At 50.9% G+C, this 26205-nt stretch overlaps 1 protein-coding gene across 2 annotated transcripts in view; it reads left to right on the top strand.

Annotated features, from left to right (window-relative positions):
* The window catches only part of MYH9 (myosin heavy chain 9), a 62274-nt gene that overhangs the window by 1578 nt on the left and 34491 nt on the right, over positions 1–26205 (top strand). The window contains exons 2-7 of one of the 2 annotated variants that reach the window (XM_008056275.2): positions 4614–4770; positions 19442–19469; positions 20264–20357; positions 24501–24593; positions 25208–25271; positions 25824–25922. In XM_008056275.2, the coding sequence (XP_008054466.1) occupies positions 4614–4770; positions 19442–19469; positions 20264–20357; positions 24501–24593; positions 25208–25271; positions 25824–25922 (535 nt within the window). Of the gene's footprint in view, positions 1–4613; positions 4771–19441; positions 19470–20263; positions 20364–24500; positions 24594–25207; positions 25272–25823; positions 25923–26205 lie in introns of both variants that reach the window. The other variant, XM_021711466.1, reaches the window with a different exon arrangement.

Genomic DNA, 26205 nt, shown 5'->3' with positions numbered 1-26205 from the left:
GCGCTACCACGCCCGGCTAATTTTTTGATTTATTGTAGAGATGAGGACTCGCCAAGTTGCCCAGGCAGGTCTCGAACCCATGGGCTCAGGCAATCCACTCACCTTTGCCCTCCCAAAGCGTGGGATTGCAGGCTGAGCCACTGAGCCCGGCTCAAATTCCTCTTTTCAATTCAAAGATATTTTCTTCTGGTTTTGTCTCCAGTGGGGAAGAAATATCTGGTTCTTATTATTCCTAAAACAACTCTTCATTTAAATATACTGCTCTTCTACCTTGGTCTTCGTGGTCTTGGAGTAGAATGAAACAGTTCTCAAGATGCTTTGGAAAGAGAGTAAAAATCCTCTGAAAGGTTGCTAGAACCCTCTCACTTTACAGATGGAAAGATTGAATCTCAGACCAAGTGGTTGGCTCATGATCACGTACTTCATAAAAGGAGGCAGCAGGTTTATTCTGTTGCAGGGATGTGTGCAGCTCCCAGAGGATCAGCTGTTTAATTTTCTGTGTGGTTTCAGAGTGACCATAGCACATGTTCCACAAAGTAGACTGGTGCTTCTGAGCACCCTACAATGTGCTAAAGCCCTCAGTTAAGGCACGCGCCATTTTAGATGGCCCATAATTCCTGACTGAACTAGACTATGAGTGAGAACTGCATTCCCCTGCTGATTGCTAGATCAGTCTGTGACAATGAGGTTCTCGTTCTCTGCCATTGATGCTTACCTTTTGGGAATGAGCCCTTCTGTATAGCCCAGCCTAGCCCAACCTTCTAATGTGGCAGGTGGGAAGAACTGATAGCAAGGGACTTGTGTAGGTTCCCACAGCTAGGTGTTGACAGGTCTGAAGGTCTGAGACTGGAATTCGGGTTTCCCATGTCTCAGCCCCCTAATGTCTCATCTGTTTCTTTTCTTTTTTTTTTTTTGTCAGAATCTTACTCGGTCACCCAGGCTGGAGTGCAGTGGCATGCTCATGGCCACCACAGCCTCGACCTGCTGGACTTAGGCAATCCTTCCACCTCAGCCTTCCAAGTAGTTGGGATTGCAGGCATGCATCATGCTCAGCTAATTTTTTGATGTATTGTAGAGACGAGGTCTTGCCAAGTTGCCCAGGCTGGTTTTGAACCCCTGGGTTCAGGCAATCCTCTTGTCTCAGCCTCCCAAATGTTGGGATTACAGGCATGAACCACTATTCCCAGCCCCATCTGATTCCTTGATGAGAATACTATGTGGACCATATTAAAGGCCCTATCCCCCGGGAGTGTTAACCTCTGAAATTTAGAATTAGTGACCTGCAGAAACGTGAAGGACCTGTAAGGAAGCATAGTCTGTCTGTGGGTGAGATAGGTACTGTGGGCCCATCATCTGGGACTGGGAGACTCCTCTTGGCAGGCTTTGTAGCTCATGTCACACCCACTCTCCTGTGCCACTTACTGGTCTCTGCTGAGTAAAGCAGAAAACTTAAGGGTGTGGAAGTTGGTACCTCCAGGTCCTGGTTCAAATTCTAGCTCTGCTCCTTATTGGCCACGTGAAGTGGCTATGTGGAGCCTCACCTCATCTGTGAGAACTTTGTAAAGCACCTAGCCAGCACCTGGCTTGGGCAGGGCCTGGGGTCCTGGACTCAGGTGGCTGCTGATATTTGTTCTGTGTGGGGCAACTCCGTTCCTCTGCTTGACTTTTTACTGTTGTCTCTGTTTAATGTGGGTCCTGTTTGAGGCTCGCTGGGTGTGAGACCAGTGGAACACCTGAGCCTGCCTCTGAAGTGGTCTGCTCACGGCCTCTCCCTCCCCTGAAGGAGAAGTACAGTTTTTAAAGTGCATTCACTGTTGGTCACTGTGTCTTTCCTCACAAGCAGCATGCAGGGGTTTTATTCTGTGGGTGGGCTTGGTGGGTGGCACCTGAGCCTTTTCTCCAGAACTCTTGACTGGAGCTATTCACTCTCATTTTTGTTCCTCTGCTGTCACCTCCGGTGTACAGTTCCTGCCTCACGCCAGCCTCCTTCTGAGTGTCACTGCTAGAAGGCCAGTGGATGGCCTCTGCAATTGTCCTAGTTGAGAACCCCAGCAGGTACAGCACTGTCGGGACGTCAGAGTCACTCGATGGGGCTGCTTGGACTGGGGTGGAGAGGGTGCTCATTCACCGTTCCCTCTCCACGCAGGCTTCCAAACTGTGACCCCAGGAGCCTTTGTGCAGCTTGTTGCCTGGCATTGTGGGTGGCATGGCTAATTCTGAGCCACAGCTGCTCTGTCTTTTTCTTCGGGCGGGTGAGGCCCCCGGACAGGGGGCGGTTGGGCACAAAGAGCCTCTGTGGCCGTGAATGGAGCAGCTCCCTGGCGTGGCTGTGTGGGAGCAAAGCCCCTTGCTGGTGTCTGTGCCTTCACGAGCATCCAGGGTCTCCTTCCTCCCACCTGAGCTACAGTACTTATTTTGCAGGGCTTAGTTTCATCACATCCACTGATTTATGGGATCTTTGAGCTCCTGCAGACCACTCCGCAGGACCATCTGCCCACCTGGCTGTCCTGAGAAAGACTTGTCTTAATGACCCTCAGTCCCTTTCTGCTGTTAGTGCCAACTGTTTCCAACATCTGGCTTCATGGCACTCCCTAAATGTGTGGCCATGTGTCCTTGGCTTTTATCTGGCTGGGTTTCCTAGAGTGTGGGTTTCTCAGAGCCCAGGAACAAAGCTTGATTGTGTCTGAGCTCCTGGGATGACCTTGCTGCTCCCTGGCTTTCTGTCTTGTCCCCACCCGACATTCACAGAGGGACAACAGAGGAGGCTCCACTTTACTCTTCTTCCCATAACACCTGGGCCCACGGGTTGATAGCACTGCGTTTGGACTTCTTTCCTTCAGAGCCATTCCAGTCCCTTGTAAAAAGAGTAGTTGGAGGGAAAACGAATGACTGATGATCCTGGGGAGAGAGGAAATCGAGGGCCCTGGGTCTCTTCCTCTAAACAGAAGAGGCAGCCAAACACACTTGCTCATTTCTAAGCTCAGCTGCTCTTTTGAGTGCAGACCAGGGTATATTTGTTGAGGTCCTCTGGGGTCTAAACTTCTGCTTGAAGTACCATAGCCTTTGACCAGTGCCTGGGAAGAGCCTTTGTCTTCACAACCGGCTCCCGTGTGAACCCTGTCTTCGGGTTCAGCTGGAAGCTCCATCCTCAGTTTGCAAGGACTGGAGAGGGCACAGATGGAAGGGACTGGACTGACTCCATAGCACAGCCCCTCAGAGGTGGCTGCTCTCTGAGCCATGAAGGGGTGGGCCACTTGTAATGAGCAACACAAAAATGAAGAAGCTCAGAGAACTGGCCTCTGTGACCAAGGAGGTTGACATGGGTGCTTGTGAGACCTGAGTCTGCTCCCAGCTCAGCCCAATGCCTTGTGACCTTCAGTTGTCACTTCATGGAGTCAGGGCCACAGGCGGTGTGACGCATGGAACACTGGGCTTTGCTTCACTGATTCTCTTCTGGCCTAGGGCCCATTTTTCTCGGAAGAGGGTGCTTGGGTTGCCCTAGCTGCTTTGAGAGACTTGTGTCCCCTACCTGAGCACCTGCTACCTGGGTGGCCTCTGGGGTCTTGCACAGGTATTAGGAGCCTGTCATTTGTGTTCAGTGGAGGAGAGGGAACTTGGAAGAAAAAATAGCAGAAAGTTTATTAGAAAAAGTTAGTAGTCACAAAGTCACAAGGTAATATGCATTTACCTGAAGACACTGAGGAAAGACAGGAGTGTATAAACTGTTAACCTGCAGACTCCTGACTGCCTGGAGCTACTCTCCAAGGCTGTGCCGGATGCGGGGCTGAGTACTTTATTTAGTCCTCATAACCACCCAGTGAGGTACAGAGCTCTGCCTGTCCCCATTTTACAGATTAAGAAATGGAGGGAGAGGCTAAGAAACTTCACCATGCAGAGATTTGAACTCAGGACATCTGACTGTGGGGGTCGAGTCAGACTTGGAGTATCAGGTGTATTTTAGGTGCCTCACATTAAGGGTGTTGACTAATTAGTTTCCCCTCCAGAGAAGACTTGAGTCTTGGAGAAGGCTCATAGGGAACATGAGAGTGGTAGTCCTTAAGATTTTGAAGCATTTGCATGTGAATGTCTCTAGAAGATTCCAGAGAGCCAGTATCTGTCAGTGATCCACTAGCCCACACAGGGTCTAATTGGTTTAGGAGCACATCGAGTTTTTCCCAGAGCTAGAAAGGTTTAAGCTTGATTCTCTGAGACCTTCAGTGTAGAATAATTTCCGTTTCTATATAGTTTGCTGTGCTGCAGCTGAATCATTTTCTCTTTGTGCATCTCTCACGATGACAAACACATCTCTTATTGTCCTTGGATCTGGGTTTTGTAACTAGATATCTTCTGTCTGCCTGGGCGCGGATCTTGCCTGGTGGGTGAACACACTGACATACAAACCTGGCAGCCATCCTGCAGCTGGGAGGGAGGATGTTCGTGCACCTGCAGCAGGTCTGCCAGAGCAGGGACACTGGAAGTGAGGGGTTCCACAGAGTGCTTTCATATCAGGTTCACTCGGGGGCCTTTGAAGCAGCAGACACTTAGCCACGAAGTTTGCACGTGATGAGAATCAGACTTCCTAACCCATTCTTGTTTGTCACTCCTTTCTTCAGACCTACTCAGGCCTGTTCTGTGTGGTCATCAATCCTTACAAGAATCTGCCCATCTACTCGGAAGAGATCGTGGACATGTACAAGGGCAAGAAGAGGCATGAGATGCCCCCTCACATCTATGCCATCACAGACACTGCCTACAGGAGCATGATGCAAGGTGAGTGCCACGAAGGCAGGAAGACCCTTGTGAACATGAGGATCTTGGCTTCCCCAGTGGCTCAGTCTTCACCTGCGGCCTCATTGTTACCTTCACAGGTGCTAAATTCTGTGTCACGTTGATGTACTGTCTGGTGATGGGGCAGTTCATCATGGAGTTCCGTAAGCCATTGTACTTTCAGTGCCAATGGCTATCCAAAGGACATGTTTCTATGATGATACAATGTTCTAGAAGCTGTAAAAATAAATTTCCTGATTATTTTTCCAATTTCTCATTCTCTTCAGAGCTCTTACACCAGTCCTCTCTGCTTTTCTACCAGTTACTCCCTTTCCTCAGTATTTTTTTTTCTCTTCCTCTCTTGCTTCTTCCCCACATCTGGAAACGTGCTTGAGTTTTCTCTCTCTTAAAAAAAATAGACACAGAGTCTCTCCTGGCTTTTGCACCCACTCTGGTTGGCCGCTGTGCTCTTTCTGTCCCATCACAGTGCAGCTCTTAAGAGGTAGTGTCTGTGCTTACTACCTCTGTTCCCATCTCCCAGCCACACCCCTTGCCCTGGCCATCTGGTTCCACCCTTTCTCCATACTGGCTAACAAAGGTCACTCATTACCTGTGTGTGGTCAAACCCGTTGTACTCGTGAGTTCCTACCTTCCTTCACCTCTCTCCAGCAAGATTGGACACTTTTGACCACTCCCTTTGAAAGCCCTTTTTTCCCCCTTGATGTCTTTCTGGTTCACTTCATCTCGGCTGTCCCCATCTGCTTGGCGTTCTCTCCTGCCCTCTGCCTCTGCTTCTGGAAGTCTCACCTCACCCACCAGTCATCTCGCTCTGAGGATTCCCCTGCAGGGTGGCCTTACTCACTCTTGCGGCTTCTGCCATCACTTTCCAGCTGACGACTGGTACTGTGACCTGGGCCCTGCCAGCCACTTACTCCCAGCTGCCTCCTGTGCTGCCATCTGTCCGTCCACCCAGTCACCCAAGCCCAGAGCCTGGATTCATCTCACACTCCTGTCTTTCTTCCTCACCCTTTTTCCCAAGTCAGTCAACACTTCGTATAAAAGTTTTTTCTCTCTTGGTATTTCCGATCCCCTTCTTCCCCTTTCTACCCCCTTGGTTCTGCCTTAGTTCAAGCTTCCAGAGTTTTTGCCTGCACTGTTGTTGTGGTCTCTTAACCTTCAGTCATAGCAGAGCCCTCCCTCTGTGCTTGATGCAGCTTGTTGCATTAACAACTTTGTCTCTGGTTTAGTGGTTTAGGATGGCAGTATGTGTGTCTGTCCTATACCTCCCTCCAGCTTGTCATCTTTCTAGAATGCAAATCTACTTAGACCCTCCATTTGAAATCTTGACAGACTGAGTAAAGGCTCCACGTGACCCTAGAGGTAACACTCACATGGTTGAGTGCTCTTCATAATTGGCCTCCTGCTGCCTCTCCTGCCTCCCAGCTATGTGAAACTCCTTACATTTCTCTTTCTGAAGCTATTTCTGCTTCAGCCAATACTTGCTCCATCTGCCTGCAATATCTGTCAAGTTCCTACTGTTTTTTAACAAATACGACTGAAACATTAGGCCCTTGGGGGAGGAGATCTGGGCTAGATTTGCATCAGTGCTCTGCTAATGCTTTATTTGACTTAGGTATTTACACATGTTTTTCTCTACCAGATAAGGACAGGGCCCATGTTGTCTTTATGTTCTCAGAGCTTAGCCAGGTACCTCGCAACTCAGACCCAACTTTCAGGCAGGGCTGCACTCTTCTGTCTTGCATGGGTAGTGGTTGTTAATGTTCTCTTGCATGTGCATCCTTTTATCATTAAGCTTTGTGGTCCATCTCAGTGGTAGTGGTGATGTGCTTGTCGCATTACCAGCTTTGTCTCTGCAGTGGTATAGGATGGCAATATGTGGGTCTGTCCTGCACTGTGTACCCACTGTCATGGGGGAGATGTTCTCTGTCAGGACTGATGAATTATGTGGGACATGCCAGTGTGGTTGAGCCTTCGGCTTATGTTCATGTCTGTCAGAGTTCCTTGAGGAAGTCGGGCCTTTCATTTTATTTTTTATTTTTATTTTTTGCTGGACTATAGTGGCACAGCTCGACTTCCTGGGCTCAGGTGATTCTCCTGCCTCAGGCTTCCATTTAACTGGGGCAACAGGCCTGTGCCATCATGCCTAGCTAATTTTTTTATTTTTAATTTTTTTTATAGAGACGAGGTCTTGTGATGTTGCCCAGGCTGGTCTTGAACTCCTGGACTTAAGCAATCACTTGCCTTGGCCTCTCAAAATGGTGGGATTACAGGCATGAGCCACTGCGACTGGCTTGGTCCTTTCATTTTAAAGTAGGCTGTCTGTTCAAAGTGCTAACTAGAACAGCCTGGTGGAAGAACATTCTGTGGGATTCCAGAAAAGTTTGCGTCTCTGTCTCTAGAGATTATGAGTCAGTTTTCTCCTGGCTCGCTTAATTGGCCTAGTGCAAGAAAAGAAGAGTCTTCTGAGATTTGACCTAGCATGTGAGGGCATGTTCCCACGCTTGGGTCCTGGATTTGAATGGTTATCTAGCAAGTGGGTCTTTTGCTTTTAGGCAAGCCGTTATGACAGGAGTCATGAACTGATGTGAGGCATGACTCCAGGAGACAGTATCCTCAGAGCTGCACTTTCAGACTTTCTTCAGTTAACCTGTGGGACTTCTCTAAGTGACTCGCTCCGTTTTTTTAAAACAACAAAAAGTTTGGGATGGGGTGGGGGTGACCCCAAAGCTCCATAAGTTGGAAATAATTGGGGGGAAAAAGGAATATACAGAGAGCTGGAGCTTTCCCTTGTCTTGGCCATAGCAGAATGGCCTTGATAGGACCTTCAGAGCTGCCCAAATTAGGAGGGCAGGTGGGTGGACATTTTCGTCTTTTGGGTACCAGGAATAGGAAATGCATTTGTGAGCATGGGGAACCTACATTCTTGGTGCTTTCTGTTTTTAAATTTTTTTCTTTTTGTAGGGACAAGGTCTTTGTTGCCCAGACTGGTCTTGAACTCCTGGCATCAAGCTATCCTCTTGCCTTGGCCTCCCAAAGTGCTGGGATTATAGGCGTGAGCCACCATGCCTGGCCTGGTGATTTCTTTTTACTGGGCTATGCAGTATTGGTTTTTTAACCCTCAGTCTGAGAGGTTTTCACTCTGCCTTCCACTTAGCATTGGACTTGGTGCTGCTGCTCTTTGGCTCCCATGTTGACCGATGAAGGATGCTTCCATTCTCTCCGAAAACTCCTTCTTGTACATGGTTGACCTGCAGAGCAATTAGTGGTAGGTTTCTTGTTCCTGGGCCCAAAAGGAAGTTGGAACAGAAGCTACTCATGTTACAACAAGAAGCTCACCAGTGAAAAACATGACCCAGAAGGAGCTTTGGGGCCTGGCCCCCGTGGAGCCTCAAGGTCCTCAGGCTGGTCAAGTCTCCTCCTGCGTTTTGGAATGAAATCTTAGCACATGCTGCCTACCTGGCTCTGGGGGAAAGAAGTTTGTTTCTGCCACTCACATCTCAAAAGTCACGGCCAGATGGTTCCTTTTCTGCTTTCTCTTTAAACAAGAACTAGACAAAGGTTTCCTTCCTGAGCGGGCTGTGGCTTATGACATACTAGCATTTACTTTGCCAAATAGGGCAGTTGGTGGCTTTGTCTGGGGACTTGTATGAGACGAGCTCTTCGACTCTTCCTGGGGACCTTCCCTCTGCCTTTATCTGTTAAATCCGTTTTGCCTGTACAGTTCTGACTTGTGCCTGTTGGCCTACAGGTGTTATTGACAGCACCCTCTTGCACTTTTGGAAGCACCCCAGTTTAGATGATAAGTTATATGTTACTCTACCTGTTTGTCAGACTAAACTAGGGTTTCTCCCATGGGGCACTAGTGACATTTGGGACTGGATGGTTCTCTGTTGGGGGATGGGGAGTTGTCTTGGGCACTGTGGGCTGTTGAGCAGCATCCTGACCTCCGCTCACTGGATGCCAGTGTTACTTTCCTTCTCCAGTTGTCACAACTAAAAGTATTGTGACATTGCCACCGAATGTTCCCTGGCGGGCAAAATTACCCCCCAGTTAAGAACTACTGGACTAAGCATTGCAGAATGGTTTTACTCTGAGTGTCATCTCTGATCCATCAGTAGTGGCTGCCTGGAGGCTTGTGCTGGCAAGGATGAGACTTGATGCCAGGAATGCTGAGATAGGTTAGTGCTGTCTGCCATGGATACAGGTGGAGTATGGCCGCCTGTGGTGCCTTGGATTAGGTCATGGAGATAGGTGACAAGAAGAAGTTAGGGCATTGTCCTGGCAGTCCAGGTGGAGAGACAAGACATGCTTGCAGATAGTGATCTGTGGCCATAGCTACATAAGACACATTGCTGCCTATACATGGTGCCAGCACGACTGCAGCAGGTGTCCAGTGTCCTGAGAGTTTGGGGGAAGGTGTGACCTGGGGTGGTTGAGGAAGGCACAGTGGAGGTTGGATCCTGCAGCAAGGTAGTGGGTATGTGTCATTAAGTGGTTACAGGGCAGCCCAAACGTGCCTGGCATGGTTTTGTTTGTTGTTTTAATCCCCGGCCTTGGATTTAATTAAAGTTGTGGTGACATGCGTGGTTCACTCTCCCACCCCTGGCTTTTTCATTTGGTTAATTTGTTGTCATGGCCATTCCTGTGTCTTCCTGCCTTGGGGATTGTACTGTTCCTCAGGACTCTGTAATGGCACTGAAGGCTTTGAACTGTCTGAGGGTGAGAGGGAGCAGAAACCTTGAGTGCTGACCCTTAGGCAGACACTGCTTGAGGAAGGTGTGGGGCTGTGTCCTAGGGCAGGTACAAGGGGCTGCCTATGAATTCAGGCAGAAGCAGCCCGTGGTCTGTTAAAAGCCCACCTGGGTTGGGAAATGGCGCTTCTGGCTTCTTCTGGGATCAGGCCTCTGAGGTCTCCTGTGGGAAGAGGTGTGTGTTCTTATAGGACTGGCCAGTTGAGTCTTGTCTCCCTGACAAGAGTAGAAATAGTCCCTTCTATGTTAATTTGCTGGAGTGCCAGGTTTGGTTCACTTTCAGTGACTTTACAGTATTTTAATGAGCTCCCTGCATTTCTGGGGGAGTGGCAGCAGCAGGGTCTGCATTCATTCCAGGTCTGAACAGATTTGAGGCAAGTTAACCCTTTGCTGTATACTGGTCCCTCTCCCCTCCCACCCCTGGTTCTCTGTGGAACCAGCACAAGAAGTGGTTGGTCACCCAGCAGCTGCTCAAAGTGCCCAGTGAGTGTTCACATTCCTCTTGGTGTTTGACCAGCCTTCTTGAGTAAATGGTGAAGAGTAGAATATTTGTGTTATCTTCACATCTGAGCACAACTCTTCTGATTCACAGGTAAAGGGACAGGCCAGAAATGTTAACTGACCTCCTGGTACCCGTACCCTGGCATTGGCCCATGGGGCACAGGCGCCTTGCTTTCTCTAGATAGTTCTTGAAGAAATCCTTCTCTATGGCTCAGTGGTTAGGTGGAGATCAGAGAGAGGAGAGCACCCCCCCGACCCTCATTCTCCCTGCCTGCTGGTTGTCACTTGCACGGAACTATTTGCTTTCCAAGGTCTTTCTGAGGAAAAGTGCCATGTTTGTCAGAGGCTCAGGAAATGCTTCAAGGGTGCAGTAAAGCACGATTCTGAGTAGACTCACTAGGACAAACGGTTGAGGAGTGAGAGTGGTGGAAGCCACAGAGGGGATGACTTTGCTGAAGCAGGAATGTGCTGGCCAGGAGACTGCAAGCCCTGCCTGCCAGCACACACAAAGGCCCCGCTGTCTGCTGGGGTGGTAGGGAGAGGACCCTGTGTGTCCACATGTGCCCGTGAGACTGTGTGAGCACACCAAGGAAAGGTGTGCTCTGGGCCTGTACATAGCCATCTCCCTGTGCTAGATGAGCACCTACTGTGTGCTGGGTACTCTGTAGAGAGTAGATAGATGACAGACAGGAGGCCTGCCTGGAAGAGCCGGCTGTCTAGAGGCCTGTAAATCAGCTTCAAGATGAGATTGAGAACTCAGTAGTAGAAAGGGCACCCACTGAACCCTGAGTTGTGGGGATGGGCCTTTAATAAATGACAGGGCACAACACAAAGGGTCTGCTGGGCCTCTCTTGGCCTCAGCTTTAGGGGAACCTTGCCTTGTGAGAAACAGGAAGTGTGGTGTGGAGGAGAGGCCGTGGGGTTTGGACTAGATTGAGCAGGAATCCTGCGCTTTCCCTTCATAACTGTGACCTAGCTGAACAAGGTAGTCTTGGTTTTCTTGTCTGCCTCTCAGGCTTCATGAAACTTTCTTGGCAGGATCCTGGTCAGAATCAAGACACTGTATGTGTGCCGCCTGTGATAAGTACCTGTTAGAGGTGGCACTTGAAGTCTGACACATAGTTTCTCAACTGAAGTTTGCCTGCCTTCCATGGAGCCTTCACCTCGCCTCTTCTTTCGCCTACACTTCTACTTGCTTAATGAAGGTGATAACCAAATGCATCTTCCAGATGGGCATTTTAATCTCAGAGATGCTCCCTGGGATTACAGGCACAGGAAGTGACTTGTCACAGCTGTTTCCCTGCAGTGACCACGCAGCACACTGGTGCATGGTGGAGCCAGTGTCTGGACTTGTTCATGCAGCTTCAGGAGAGGTGGTGCTTGTTGGTCCTTCTGCAGCCTTGGAAATGCTTTTCTGTTCCCTGTGCTGCCGGCGGATCAGAGAGGTGCTGTGGTAAGCAGGGGTTTGAGCCTCTGCCTGGCACCACAGCCTTGAGCAGGGAGGCATGTCCTCAAGCTGATCCCAACTGGCGGGTTTGTCTGATCCCTCAAAGCAAAGCCTGGTCCCAGCCTGAGGCGGCTTAATTCTCATGTGGTTCTGCCTGTCAGTCTCATTTCTAGAAAATCTTCTCTCCAGAGGAGGAATCTGTGGTTAATGGGTCTTTTTCAAGGATTCAGCTTTGGCCTTGCTTCCTTTTGGTGGCTCCTCCCCAGCAGGCCTATAGTGCTTTGCTCTGGGCCTGGTGAGCAGGAGACAAGAAGGAAGTGCCTTCTGGACCTGGACCTTCAGAATGGTCGAAAACTTGGCCCAATGTTTCTCTTTTGTTAATTTTTTTCTCCCTCCCTCAACTGTTCAGCAGAAGGCCCAGTACCTTTGTTTCTGCCTTCCTTACCCCCAAACACACAACAAAAATCTCCTCCTCTGACAAGTTCCCCTCTTGCTGCCTGGTGAGGGCCACTTCCAGCCCATTTGTCCTGTTCTTTCAAGTTCTGGTTCTGAGACTTGGAACTGTGTCACATATGTCAGGGCTGACCTGTAGTGTACTTGGAGAAAAGGTTGCTTTTCTTTACCTACCTGAATCCTGGAATTAAGCTGTCACTTGAGAACAAAAATAATTTTCTAACTAAAGAGAGAAATGAGCTAGAAGTCTGCTGACACAACAGTTGGGATTCTGTAAGTGGCTCCTGTAAAACTTGTTTAGTTTTGGCCAAGGCTATTGACCCATTGTTGACCATTATAAAAAATTCTTGAGGACCCAGGAGCTTCTTTTGGCAAATGGTGCAGTGCTGATGGCTGCTTGGGCTGTCACACCACTAGCCTTTGTGACTCTTCATGAATATCATGTCTGTTCAGCCTGAGCTCGTCCACACATACAACAGGGCACAGGTCTAAGCTGGAAGGACAGGAAGTGAGCTGTGCCCTAGGAACGTGCCTGTCATGGACCGACTGCCCCTCTCCAAGGCAGCTGGAGCCAAGGAAGCACTTTCATGTGCTGGCCTTCCTCTCTGAGCATTGACGTTCCTGGTGTTCTCAAGCATGGTGACTCAGCTCATCACAGGGGGCTTGCACAAAACCAGCTGCTCTCTTTGCAAGGCTGTTTGTGCTTCATTTGGGGGCCGGATTTGTTGCGAGTGTTGCTGGGCTATGTCTGACCTGCTCCCTGTGCGTCCCGTTGTCCTCCGTCTCATTCTCCCCCTGCTCCCTCCCGAGAGCCCAGCCCTGTGCAGAACCGTGTACTCTGGCTTCTTCCTCTCTGTCCAGGTTTCAACAAGGACCCCTTCCTTTTCTCAGAGGGGAGTACTGGGTAAGAGCAAGGCAGAACTGACTACGGAGTATCCTGGGGGTGTTTGCTGTGGGTGGTCAGCACTTATGTGTAGCTTTTGAATTTCCCTCCAGCCTGACAAACCTGTTAAGAGTTGTCTTTGCTGCAGTCCCACAAGGAGCATGTTCTCTCTCCTGGCCTTGCCCATGGGAAACCAGCAGTGGTGTTTCTGGGAGGTTTGCCTGTGCGCTGGGAACTTATCTGTGTGTTCTGAGTACATTTTGGCCAAGAGAACACACTTGCTCTTGGACATGATGAAAGTTAAAAGCAGTCCCTTGAGTTTTTTTTCCTAATTATCCAGGGTGCCTGGTAGGGGAGGGCTACTTGTTCTCTGCCTCCTGTAATTAGAGACTTGGGCCTCTGACCCCAGTAGGTTCAAACCAAGGTCCGACCTGGGGGAGCAGAGGCGCTATGGGCAGAGTCACTGGGCCAGGTTGAGCTGACTTGTGATTTGGATTGCCACTGAGCAAGTGTCTCCCCCATCTGCCCTACCGTTACGCTCTCCTTGCGCCCTGGAGAGCGCATTTGCTGATGGCCACATTGTGTGCTTGGGAGTCACAGCAGAGGCTGACTGACTGTGAGGCCAGTGGGCTGCCAGGAAGCTCCGTCCTGCTCGGCATCGATCTGCAGCTGCAGCCCATGCTAATACGAGCCTATTCTGCACCTACTTTTTCTTACCTCGCTCTTGGCCTCCTAAGAGCTTGTAGCCCAAGCTGTGAAATGGGCTGGTGTGGAGATGCAGATGAGCTTCCCTCATGAGAGTGCAGCGGCCTTTTCTCTGCAGCTCTGAGGCAGGCACATGGTGGTGCCAGGCGCTTGCCCGTAGGCGCCCTCCATGGGGAGGAGTCTGGGGAAGGACGGGCGTGTAGAGGCCTGAGTGCTCAGCACAGTTCTCATGATGCCTTCTAAGTCATTGGGTTCCTCAGGACTCTGTGCCCTGATCCTGAGGCTGAGGTGATTGAATCAGATCTCTCCAAGGCCTTGCCAGCTCCCAAGTGCCAAGCTCAGCCCCATGGGTTGTGTACTTTTTGAAGTGCTTTGCATTTTGACCATCTAAGACCCAGATGCTGCCCATAGCGGGTCTCAGGGAGAAGTGACTCGAGTCTGCCCAGGGCAGCCTGAGATGCCTGTCTTGGAGAGCCAGGGTGGGGGTCACTGGGCCGAGGTAACCTGCATGCAGTGAGCCACCCTAGGGGCCTCTCTGGATTTTAATGAAAGCAAAACCTCTTGGGGTGGAAAGTGTCGGGCCTGCTTGTGACAGATTATCCGTTAGGCTCATCTCACGCAGTCACATCACCCAATGCGAGACTGCCCTTTTAAAAATCTTGTTTGACCCATGTCCATGTCTTGGTCAGTTCTTTTTTTTTTGAGTTGGAGTCTCACTTCGTCGCCCAGGCTGGAGTGCAGTGGCACATTCATGGCCAGAACTATAGGCGCGTGCTACCACGCCTGGCTAATTTTTGATTTATGGTAGAGACGAGGTCTTGCCAAGTTGCCTGGGCTGGTCTCGAATCTGTGGGCTCAGACAGTCCACTCACCTCGTTCTCCCAAAGTTCTGGGATTACAGGCTGAGTCATCGAGCCCAGCTGGTCAGTTTTTAAAAAATTTTTTTAAATTTTTTTTTGAGTTGGAGTCTCACTCTGTTGCCCAGACTGGAGTGCAGTGGCTGCTCCCGGCCACCGCAGCCTCGACCTGCTGGGCTCTGGCGATCCTTCCGCCTCAGCCTTCTAAGTAGCCGGAATTACAGGCATGTGCTACCACGCCTGGCTGATTTTTTGATTTATTGTAGAGATGAGGTCTCGCTGCCCAGGCGGGTCTCGAACCCGCGGGCTCAGGCAATCCACTCACCTCAGCCTCCCAAAGGTGCGGGATTATAGGCTGAGCCACCGAGCCTGGCTGGTCAGTTCTTAAGAAGCCTGGTGGTCTGCAGTTGGGGTCCCGGGGCAGGGTGCTCCTGGAACAGTTCCAGGCCTGGGGAGGTGTGATCTTAGAGCAGGGATGAGTCAGTCCCAGCAGCGGCTGCTGGTGAACCAGGCTCCTTCCTCTGTACTTCCTGTTGGGCTGATGTCACCACTGTGAGAGTCTCGTGGCCTTTTATGGACAAGAATGAGCCGCAGTGCCTCTCACAGAGGAAATGAGCCATAAGGCTCTCAGCAGAAATCTGTACCTGGGGCGAAATACCTGTGGTCAGGTTCCCTTCCTCCCACCTGAACCTGACTTTCTGAGTTGGCTGGAAACACCTGTCCACACTGGGCACCCACATCGACTTAGGTGACCTCACTGCAGAGGCTTGGCCTTGGGGCATTTTAGGTTTAAAGTAAAATCAAGAAAGTAGCCTGGTTCCTAAATATGTAACTTATAAATCTTTTCTTGTTCCAGTTCTGGGGAATTGCTTGACGGAGAGCTAGGTGGCAGCAGTGATTAGGGGTAGCTTGTTGTCTGAGTGCCTTCCCTGCACTGCTTGTGACAGGAGCACCATTTCCTTCTGTCCTGAGAGCAGCCCCCTCCATTCCCAGAGAGAGCCAGGGGCCAGGCACTGTGGGCAAGTATAGAGCCAAACCGGGACCCAGGGATCCAGAGCTTGCTGCCTGTGCCATCCTCCTGTCTTCCTTTCCAGAGCTTCTCTAGATGCAGAAGGACCAGTGCTTGTCAAACTGTTCGTGAGGAACCCTGTCTCTACTACCTGCAGCTTTTTGAAGTCTGAAAACCACTGCAGAGTGACTCATAATTCTGTCTCTACCCACCACTACCAAGAGGAGGGCTGAGTCACAGGGTTCAAGTGTCCATGGTAGGCTAGGCCTTCATCCAGCAGGGAGCCCATGTCCCAGAAGAGGCTTGTCCACAATGGCCATGCACTGTCCGGGTCCTGGGTCTCCTCTGATGTGGAGGAAGGAAAGGCGTTTCAAATACGCCTTCAGTCCATAGAGGCCTAAATAAGGGCTTGAGCCTAAACAAATGACCTGGGCTGGACCCTAAGTGTCCTTGTCCTATGAGATGATGGTGCGGGGAAGGGCTGTTGGGATGAACCAAAGAGGGTCCCTGCCAGAATGCTCTGGGAAGGGGCAGCGCTGGCAGAGTAAACCGAGTCAAGCCAAGAGCCTCCTGATGACTGAGAATTCTAACCATTGCACCCCCAGAAGAGGTGTTTCTGAGATCAGGGACAAACCTGGAAGAACTGCTGTGAGAAAAGACCATGCAAAACAGGAATAATAATAGCTGCCTCATCTACCTTGTAAGATGATTGGAGGCCATACAAGACAACAGACTAAAAGCATGAGCATTGGAAAGGCCTTTCTGGATGCAAGGAGCCACTGTGCAGTTCCCTCTAGGCAGATGGATTTGGGGTGCTGAGTAGTAGGGCAAGAGTCGAAGAAATGGGAGGGCCTCCCAGCAGTTTGCCTTTGCTCAGATGTGTGTTTCTGGCAAAGCAAATTTAGATTTCTTTAAGGTGTGTTTAGGCTGTGTTGACAGAGGTGACCTGGCTTTAGGCATTACAGGGGGAAGGCTGGAAGAGTGGGAGGGCTAGTGACAGTGGGATGGATGGAGAGGAAATGATGAGTTTGGTTCTGGGATTGTGGAATTCGAAGTGTGGGCAGGTCTCTGTTGCGTATGCCTGTGCACATGTCCATGTGTCCACTTGTGTCTTGTAAGTACATGTGCCTTGGTTGCCAGTGCCCGTGTTTGCACATGTGTGTGTCTATGGACATGCACCTGTGAGTGTATGTGCAGCTGTGTGCCTTGTATGCACATGTGTGCATCGATATATATATGCCTACATGCGTGTGCACATGCCTATGTGTGCATGTGTGCACATGTGTTTCCGTGTACACATGTCCATGTATGCCTGCATTCATATGCGACTGCATGCGAAATTGCTCGTGTGCACACGTCCATGTCCCTGTGTGCCCATGTGTGCATGCCCGTGCACGTTTGGGGTCTTTGCTTCCTGTTGTTTACCAGCGAAGCCTCTGACTCCTCCTCACACAATTAGAGGAATTCCAGCCATCCCAGGGACCAGGCTGGGACAGCCCTGGGAAAAATGGTTCCTTTGGAAGAGATGGGGAATGTTTCCTTTTATGGTAGCGGCAGCCGTTGCAGCTCACGCCTTGCCAGTATGCACAGGTACATTCTTGCCTGCGAGTGGAGCTGGTGACTAAACATGCCTGCAGCTGGGCAGACCACAGGGAGCTGCAGTGGGGCAAGGCCAGAGTCCGGGATGACAAAAGTGTTTCTTCTAAACCCTTATCAGTTGCCACACTGTTGTTAGGGAGCAAGTGATGAAAATTGCTGTGTCTTCCTGGGTCTGTGGTTTCTGCCACCTCCTTCTCTTCTGTTTTCGCGTCTCTCTTTACAGGGCTTTGCTGAGCTCTAATCTCTGTTCTTACTTGTAGACTTGAAGGACTCATGTTTTTTGGGAAAGACAAGACAAAGAGGAGCATGGTCCGCCTAGGACCTGGTCTCTGGGCAGTTCCCATATAAGCGGAGTTTGGAATGAGTTTGTGTGAGTGTGAGTGACCGAGCCTTCCACCCCATTGATACTTCTTTGAGGTGCTGGGGGTGGGAAACTGCAGCCATGGGCAGGGGCAGGCAAACAGGAGAAGAAATGGTGGTCAAGGCTTGGCCCACGTGCTGCTGAGGACAGGCATGCTAAAAACTCACCTGGAGAAGAGGCAGGTGGCCTACCTGGTCGGTGTCTGCTAACATTGAAGGGCTAAACCCATGTCCTGAGGCCATGCACCAGGAAGCCATGAGTCATCCTCCCAGTGCCTTGTCATGCAGGGCCCTGACCAGGCTGCCTGAGCTCTAGAGTGTGTCCTTCACACATCACTAACATCCTTGCTTCACCCAGCACTGATGATGCCCCCACAGCCACGGAGCTGCCACTCCCCTGACAACATCACTACCACCTGTCTCGTAGACTTTGTGATAGGGAAGTAAACAGATAGCAGCCATCAGTGGAGCTCACTGTACACAGGGTCCTGCGGCAGGTCCGTTATATGTATTTCTGTTTTTCAAAATCAACCTGCAAGGGAGTTAGAAGCATATCTACTTTGTGGATGTGGAAACTGAGGCTCAGAATTAAATCTCTCATTGTAGCTTAAGCATTAGTAAGGGACCTTACTAAAAGGTCCCTGCCCTTACCAAACTCATCATCTCCTCTCCGTCCACCCCATTGTCCCCAGCCCTCCCACTCTTCCGGCCTTTCCCCTGCAATTCCTGAAGGCAGTCACCACTGTCAACACAGCCTAAACACACCTTAAAGAAATCTGAATTCAGGCCAATTTGACTTTAGAGGATGTGCGTATTAGATGGGGTGAGATAAAGAGGAAAAACACGAGCTTGTATTTTCAGCTGTTGCTTAAGATTGGACGCCCAGCACTGAACTGGGTTGGCCAAGATGTTCTAAAGCATTTCCATCCAACTCAGCTTTCAAAGTAGGGACCTTGCTGTCCCCCCCACATTCAAAACGAGTGAGTAGCTACAGCCTTACTTACTTACAAGCAGTTCACAGAACCTGAATTAGTTGCCGAAAGTTCCCAACACCCAGGCTAGATAACAGGTTGTCACAGAAACTCATCAAAAGCCGTCATTCTTTCCAAGCTACCTCTAAGCTGACATCATTGTGTACCTTCCACATGCTGGACACCATGCCAGTGTGTTCCCATGTGTTGTTGACATGTGTGCTCTTGTCCCGTGCTATGGAAGAGGGACTGGGGCCCAGATGGCTGTGCATCTGTCCTGGCCTCATACTCCGTGTGTGAAGTAGCATCTTACTCCCTGATTGTCCCGTTGCAAAGCCAGACCTTGTCTCCCCTCTTCCCCCAGCCTCTTAAATGGTGTTCCTTTGTTAAGTGGGGGCAGTGTACAGAAAGCTTGCTGCGGGCCCTACTTGCGAAGGACAATCTTTTTTTTTTTTTTGAGTTGGAGTCTCACTCTGTCGCCCAGACTGGAGTGCAGTGGCCGCTCCCGGCCACCGCAGCCTTGACCTGCTGGGCTCCGGCGATCCTTCCGCCTCAGCCTTCCCAGTAGCCGGAATTACAGGCATGCGCTACCACACCCGGCTGATTTTTTGATTTATTGTAGAGATGAGGTCTCACTGCCCAGGCGGGTCTCAAACCCGCGGGCTCAGGCAATCCATTCACCTCAGCCTCCCAAAGGCGCGTGGGATTACAGGCTGAGCCACCGAGCCTGGCTCGCGAAGGACAGTCTTACTCCCAGTCATAAACACACAGGGCAGGGCCTGCCTTAGCTCCTAGTAAGGTGGATTCCTGGAGAGCTTTCCACATATTGGCTTCCTTCAAGGTGGGAGGCATGGTATTATTTCTGATTCCATGGGGGTGGTGTGGGTGGGCACTCTGAGCTGCTGGGAGGCAGGAGCAGCTGCCCAGTGGCACTGCTCTTGAAACACTCTTCTGGGCGAGGTATATGGCCAGTCCTTGCTGGCGGGCTGTGAGTCCCCTGCAAGGGCAGTGTTTGAGGCTCTGTACTCTCCACCTGGGAATGGGCAGCTCTTTGGGAGCCAGAGGGGGGAGGCTTTTGTATTGGGTAGAAATTAATCTGATATCTCCTTCATTTCAGACCGAGAAGATCAATCCATTTTGTGCACGTAAGTGTTTCTCTTGGTTCGTTTTACTCCAGTCTGTTCTTATTCTTGACAACTGCTAAAACCTCAGTTGAGGAGTCCCGTTTCCAATCCAAGGCCCCTTCTCCACCTCCGCAAAGGGCAGGAGGTAGACTTGCATGTTTGCTACTCAGTAGTCCCAGAGCTTGAATAAGCTTGATTTCAAGGCCAGAATTTAATTGCCCTTCCTCAAAGGAGCCAATGGGTGGGTGGGGGAGGAGTTTATGGCAGAGGGGAAAACCAAGAGTCTCAACGAGTGCAGCTGGGCACTGACTGGTCTCTCCAGAGTTCCTGAGCAGAACACATTCCTTCGTGCTCTGAATAGTGGCTTTCTTTACCTGGATTTAAGTAGACACTGGGGCCTCTCACCCTCTGAACTTAACAAGGAGATAAATAAACCCCGTTGCCGAGGGAGCTAATGGTACAGAACATTCTTTCAAGTGAAGTTTGAAAGGAACGTGTATAAGTGCTTTTGACCTCTAAGTCAACAGCTGCTTAAAACTGATTCTTGAAACATTTGGATGTGAAGGCTGCCAAGTGACCAGGGCAGGCAGTGGATAGAAGTTTACTTTTGTCCAGCCCCTGGAGAGCCCTGGGAAATGGACTGAGTGAGGATTCCAGAGCGTAGCATAATGTGGCTGTCCCTTTTTCTGCCAGTAGGTGTTGGGTCTCTCACAGGCACCTGATAGAGTGGTAGGCAGTAGAGTGTGTAGTAGGAAGGGACAGAGGTCAAGGACTTAGCCATGTCTGACTCCAGGACTTCTTGACTCTCTTGGCAGGGGTGAGTCTGGAGCTGGCAAGACAGAGAACACCAAGAAAGTCATCCAATATCTGGCACATGTGGCCTCCTCACACAAGAGCAAGAAGGACCAGGTGAGTGTCATGGCCTTTGTCCCCACTGCCACTTGCTGGGCCTTCGGGAGGATGGCTGAGGAAGAGCTCTCAGTGATCGTGACTTTGGCTTTACATGAGGATGCTTTGGGGAAATGAAGCAGAGGCTGGGCCCACTTTTGTTCAGGTGACAGCTTAGCCATCTTGGGAGTGGCCCAGCGGTGCAAGCCCCTTCTGCCGTGGCCTCATAACCTTCTGAGCGACTGTGGACACTGGCGATGTCCCAGGGTCTGCATAACAATCCTCTTAATATTTGCAGCTAATTGCTGCATGTCCTCCACCTCTGAGGCTGTAAGAGAGATTCCAAGCCTTGGTTCTCACATTGATAAGGCACAAAGGGTCTCAGGCGGGTCCATGTTTGGATCCCTGTTTCTTTTCCCTGTTGTTGAAATGGCTCTGGGTGGACAGCCTCCAGTGAAAAGAGGGCAGTGGAAAGTCATCTCACTTCCATTTTTTTCCCTCTCCCTCTTGATGGATTGTGGTGGAACTCAGCAGCGTCCTCGCTAGGTGAGCTGCACGTTTACTGCACGTTCTGCACCGGGAATGCGTGTTCTGTCCATCGTGTGTCCTTGGATTCTGTAGTTTTCTTTCAGCAGCTTTTCACCCCACACCATTGTCACTTTCTGCAACTAGAACTCTTCTTGAAGGCTCAGCTCACTGTCTTGGGAGGAGGGGCTGGGTGTGGTACACAGTGACCTCTTGTGCATTCTGAAATGACCACTCCTACAGAATGGGGACGGCCACATCATCTGGCTGTTCTCAGAAACTCCCGTCATGCCCAGGTTTCCCACAGTGCACAGTAGCTGCCATGACCCATGCAGAGCCCTGACCTCGACACGGTGGAAAGGGAATTGGCTCTCCTGGAGTCCCACATACTTGGTGGTCCAGACCAGATGCAGATGGCCAGCCGGCCACCCTCAACTGCCACCACCATGCCTGTCAGAAGCAGTACTGGACGGTCTCACGCTGGAGTGTTTCCGGGGTCGGGGGTGATCATTCTTAAGCATGTCCGTAGGGTGCTCTCTCTTCCTCTCAAGCACATTCTCTTAAACTCCCTTGAAATCTGAGTGCCAGTGGTGTTCCCCGAAGCTGTCAGGGGAACTCTGCCCCTCTCACTGGCGAGCTGTGCACAGCGTTCGTAAGTAGGGGTGTGAGCCCTGCTTGCAGGTGTGGGGCGTGACCTGCAGAATGTCCTAATGAGCACAGTCTTCTGGAAGTGAACCAAGAGTAACGTTTCATATGCCAAGCTTCTCAAGACATTCAGAATCTTTTTCCATGGGGCGTCAGGAGTTATATTTAGAAACTAATAAAGTTTCTTTTTCTCTCTCTCTCCCTACCCCCCATTTTCCATTCTTTTTGAGAGGCCTGCTGTAAAGCAGAGCTGTGAGGTTAGGAGTTCTCAAGCTGTGGTTTTCCATCTCTGAATTTGCAGTAAAATCCATTCCCCAACTATTTATTGAATGCCTAGTATGTGACTGGTTCTTGGGAGGGTGACATTGGAGTCTCTGACCTGGAGGATAGGAGACAGGACCACAGTTAGAGAGCCATGTAATTGATCCATGTTGGTTATGGTAGGGGACAGGAGGGACCTGAGCACTCAGCAAAGATGCTGTATTGGAGAGTTTTGGGGATGATAGTGGGAGCCAGGTTGTCCAAATATGGTCTGTGGTGGGCACCCTGTCCCTGGCTCTGAGTCCATTAGAGTGATGGAATAGGTTGCCCCTGGTTTCTGGTCACTGTGCAGGCTCTTGGTGTGAAGGGAGAGGCCAGTTCAGTTGATTTCCTTGCCTGAAGTTGTGCTGTGATTTTCCACATGCAGCTGGTTCAGGAACACCAAACACTCTTGACTTGGCTTGCTAGTCTCACATTTGGAGGCCCGACGAGGAACCCTGTGGGAGCTAGTGCTTACGTTCTCTTTGTCTTTCTGTGCCTGTCTGTCTGTCTGTCTGTCTCTGTCTCTCTCTCTCTCTCTCTCTCTTTCTCTGTCTCTCATTCTCTGTTATGGTGGCAGAGTCGGTCATCTCAAGACCACCTGAGGGGTGTGTCACACCTCGCCTTGCTGTGGGGAGGCCAGGCATCAACCAGGGCTGCAGATTGGCAAAACAGAACTTGGGTGAAGGGATTTTCCAGGTAGAGGAGCAGATTCTGAACAGTGACTCTTGACACCCCTACCTTTGTTATTTATGTACTAGTTAGAGTCCACTGGCAGAAACGCTCCCAGTGAAGCTCTACATAAGCCAGATGGGTAGTCCCAAACCTTATGAGCATACAGTACTTCATCATTTCGTGTTATGCAAGTTTCATTGAAAAATAAACATCTCTTCTGTGCCCCATTAGATGTCAATAAGTAAAAAGCTCACAGATTAGTCATCACCATTGTCAGCAGGGAACTCGGCTCTGGAATTCGACTGCTTCCGAGTTGGCCCCACGGTCCCAATTCCATGGCGACAGCGTGTGGTCCCAAACAGAGGCTTCAGTTTTGCCTCCAAGTCAGGGAGGGTGCAGGCCGTGGTGGGGGCCATGCTCCCGTCTGTCTGCGGGAACAGGAGGGGCTCAGCTAGCTTGGCAGCCTGGCCTGTACTCTGAGAGGAACGTCTCAGTGGGTGGGGGAGCAGTTCTCATCCAAATCTGGCTCCATGGGCTGCCATGGCCAGCTTCCCAGGCCCGCCTGGGGCCTGTGGGTGGAAGCCTGCTGTCCAGTTACCATGGTGCAAGTGCACCTGTAGGGTCTGCTCTGTGGCGACCCCTACCCCTTGGCCTGGCCCCGCTGGCTCTCCCTCAGGAGCAGGCCATCATGAGATGCCCTCACTTATCTGTGTGGCTCGTGGTGGAAGGCTTCTCCAGCTCTGGGAGGAGCCCTGCCTGTGGGAATGTCAGAGGGGGGAGGCTCTGCTCAATTCCCTTGCAGTCTCCAGTGGGCTTTCAGCCTGGCTCTGCCAGATTCCAGTGCATCCTCAGTGCTCTGCAGACACTGCTGGCTTATGGCAGGTGTGCTTGGAGGTTGGCGTTCATGACTCTCCTGGGGACTCCTGCTGTTACCAGTTTCCTTGTTGTCACTCATGGGCGGCCTCTATTCCTGTAAACCCTGGCTTGACTCCAGTCTTTAATAAACACAAAGCCTCGCCTGGCCCTTGTGTAATATCCTTTCCCCTAGCGGGCGTCCAGGCATTGAGGTGCATGAGATCCCTATTTTCCTGCTGGGAAGGATGGTGATGCTTCCGGAGCTGATCTGACCTGATGGCGCAGAGCCCCATGTGAGGCAGGATGGGGATGAGGGTACGGCAGGACTGACCACATTTAAGTAGGAGACTTGAATTTGACCACCTGCTCCACTGGCTGATAGCAGGACGACCTTGGACAAATCATTTCCCCTCACTCAACCTCAGCTTCCTCTACTGTGAAATGGGGCCACTCTGTGCTACTGAGTGTCTTGAGAACCCCGGGATAAGAAGGCAGAAGCATGCATTTTGTCAACCACAAAGCCCTGTAAGTCCACAGGCAGGATTTATTGACATTATGGAGAAATCATTCGGAACTCAAAGTGGGCCTTGTTGATCCCATGCTCACCACTTATACTGGTAGGTTTAGGGGATGGCAGAGCAGGGGTTAGTATGCAAGTGTCACAGGTGAGATGCGCTTTTATCTTTTGAGGATCTGATTCTCTCGTTGTCGTCTTTTTCTATGAAAAGGAAAAAAAATGTGGGGATTAGCAGCAGGAAGGGAAGGGGAAGGTAGGCATACATACGGTGGAAACGCTGTCCCAGAGTCAGACTGGGTCACCACACCTCCACTTAGTTCATGTACTGCTTTTAAATGGGTCGTTGAGGGCCTAGGTTGGGCCATCAGTGCCCAGTTCCTAGAGCCGAGGGAGCTTCCTGCTTTCCCCCTCCCTTTCTTGACCTGTGGAAGTAAGTTCAAATCTGTCAAGGTTGCTAAGGGCCTGGCGGGACAGTCACACTTGAGTGATACAGGGGCCTGGCTGAGGCTGGCGTGGCACCGCCGGAGCCCACCGGGAAGCCTCTGTCCCATGTTGACACGGCTCTGCCACCAACCCCTCTTCCTGATGTGGTGGGCTTAGAAGCCCAGGCCGCTGCCCAGCCCTCACTGTCTCTGGGGTCCTTGCAGGGTGAGCTGGAACGGCAGCTGCTGCAGGCCAACCCCATCCTGGAGGCCTTTGGGAACGCCAAGACTGTGAAGAACGACAACTCCTCGCGCTTTGTGAGTAGTGCATGGTGCCCCAGCTGTCGGGACAGAGAACCTGCCCCAGGGCTTTGGCACGTGCTGCCTTCCGCCTGGATGCTTTCTCCTCAAAACTGAGGGTGGGTTAGATTGGCGCAGCTGGGCCCTATCATCAGAGTAGGCTAGATCAGATGCCATCAGTGTGGACCTGGCCTGCCCCTCTTTAGGGAGATGCCTTAAGTACTTCTTTAATCTCCCTCAGAAAAGGTGCAAGAAAGCCAGTGAGGGAGGAGGAAGTTGCCTGCAGGCTCCCTAGAGTGTCCTCCTGTCACCAATGGCCAGCTAGTACCCAGGGCAGATCTGGCCTTGAGGAACACTGCCCAGATACTGGCCTCCCCTCCGCTGCCTCTGTGGAGGAACATAGGCGTGAACGCAGTTTGACCACAGCCCCTAACGTCGGGCACCTCTGAGTCCTGAGTGTCCATATGATGTGGGCATCTGGGGGCCCCTGGCCTGGCACACAGGCACCATTTCTGGGTTTTCTCCCTCTAGACTGTCCCCACTGGAGGTGGGTCAGGAGACTCTGACCTCCTCCTTGCTCCCTAGCTCCCTAGAGCAGGGAATCTCTGATCACTTTATCTGTCTTTATTTAGGGAAAATTCATTCGCATCAACTTTGATGTCAATGGCTACATTGTTGGAGCCAACATTGAGACTTGTATCCTTGTGGTTTGTTGGGATAAGAGTTTTGGGTCTGGCGGGGAGGAGGTGACCTCCATATAGAGGTTTCAGCACTTTCCCCCTTACGGGACTGTCATGACATCTCCCTTGTGGGGTTGGGAAGACTACCAGGAAATGTTCACCGAAATCCCAATGCAGAACGCTAGACTTTCTTTACTGGTAGGCTAGAGTTCTGCCTAGAGTGGAATGGAATATTGGAAATCATCCATGTGGTACCTGAGGGCTGGTGTTTTGGTCTACTTTTTGTCTCCCCCATACCAGCAATATGGCTTTTGCTTGGGAGAGCATCCTAGTCTCCACTCACCTGTAAGAAGGAAACCCTTTAAATAGGCAGGACTCTCACAGTGCTGCTGTGTTGGACAAGCCAAACCCCTTGACAGTTAGAACCAAGGGAGTTTGCTTTCGTTTTGTCTTGCCATTTTGCGCCTTTCTTCCTTCTGGTGAAGTTTTGTTCCTTTGGGTGGGGATAAGAGGAGAGTGAAGGAGTTGCGTTTCCTCCAGCGTGTGCTGCTCCTTAATGTGTGCCAAGATCTCTTGGAGAAATCTCGTGCTATCCGTCAGGCTAAGGAAGAACGGACCTTCCACATCTTCTACTACCTCCTGTCTGGGGCTGGAGAGCACCTGAAGAGTGAGTAGTTAGCCTACACTCAGGTGCTGGATTTCTGTCAGGATTGGGCCACAGACGCCATTTGGGAAATGAAAGCTTTGACTTTGGGCTTGAGGGGGAGAAGTGAGAATGACTCCCATTCTCTTTGCTGTCCTAAGGATGTGCTTCTGTTTCTGACCATGCCTGAGAAAAGATAGGGCAGGTCACACACGTATCTGTAAATCGTGGGGCCAGGTTGCTCGTGCGACGTGAGTGTCAGAGTCTCTCACACAGAGGAAGACCGGCATTGCTGGCTCCTCTGCAG

The sequence above is a fragment of the Carlito syrichta genome, unplaced genomic scaffold (genome assembly GCF_000164805.1).
Source record: "Carlito syrichta isolate Samal-C Ts95f unplaced genomic scaffold, Tarsius_syrichta-2.0.1 Scaffold302307, whole genome shotgun sequence".
Classification (NCBI taxonomy): Eukaryota; Metazoa; Chordata; class Mammalia; order Primates; family Tarsiidae; genus Carlito; species Carlito syrichta.
The sequence above is the reverse complement of the archived record's forward strand: the minus strand, read 5'-3'. Positions and strand labels throughout refer to the sequence as shown.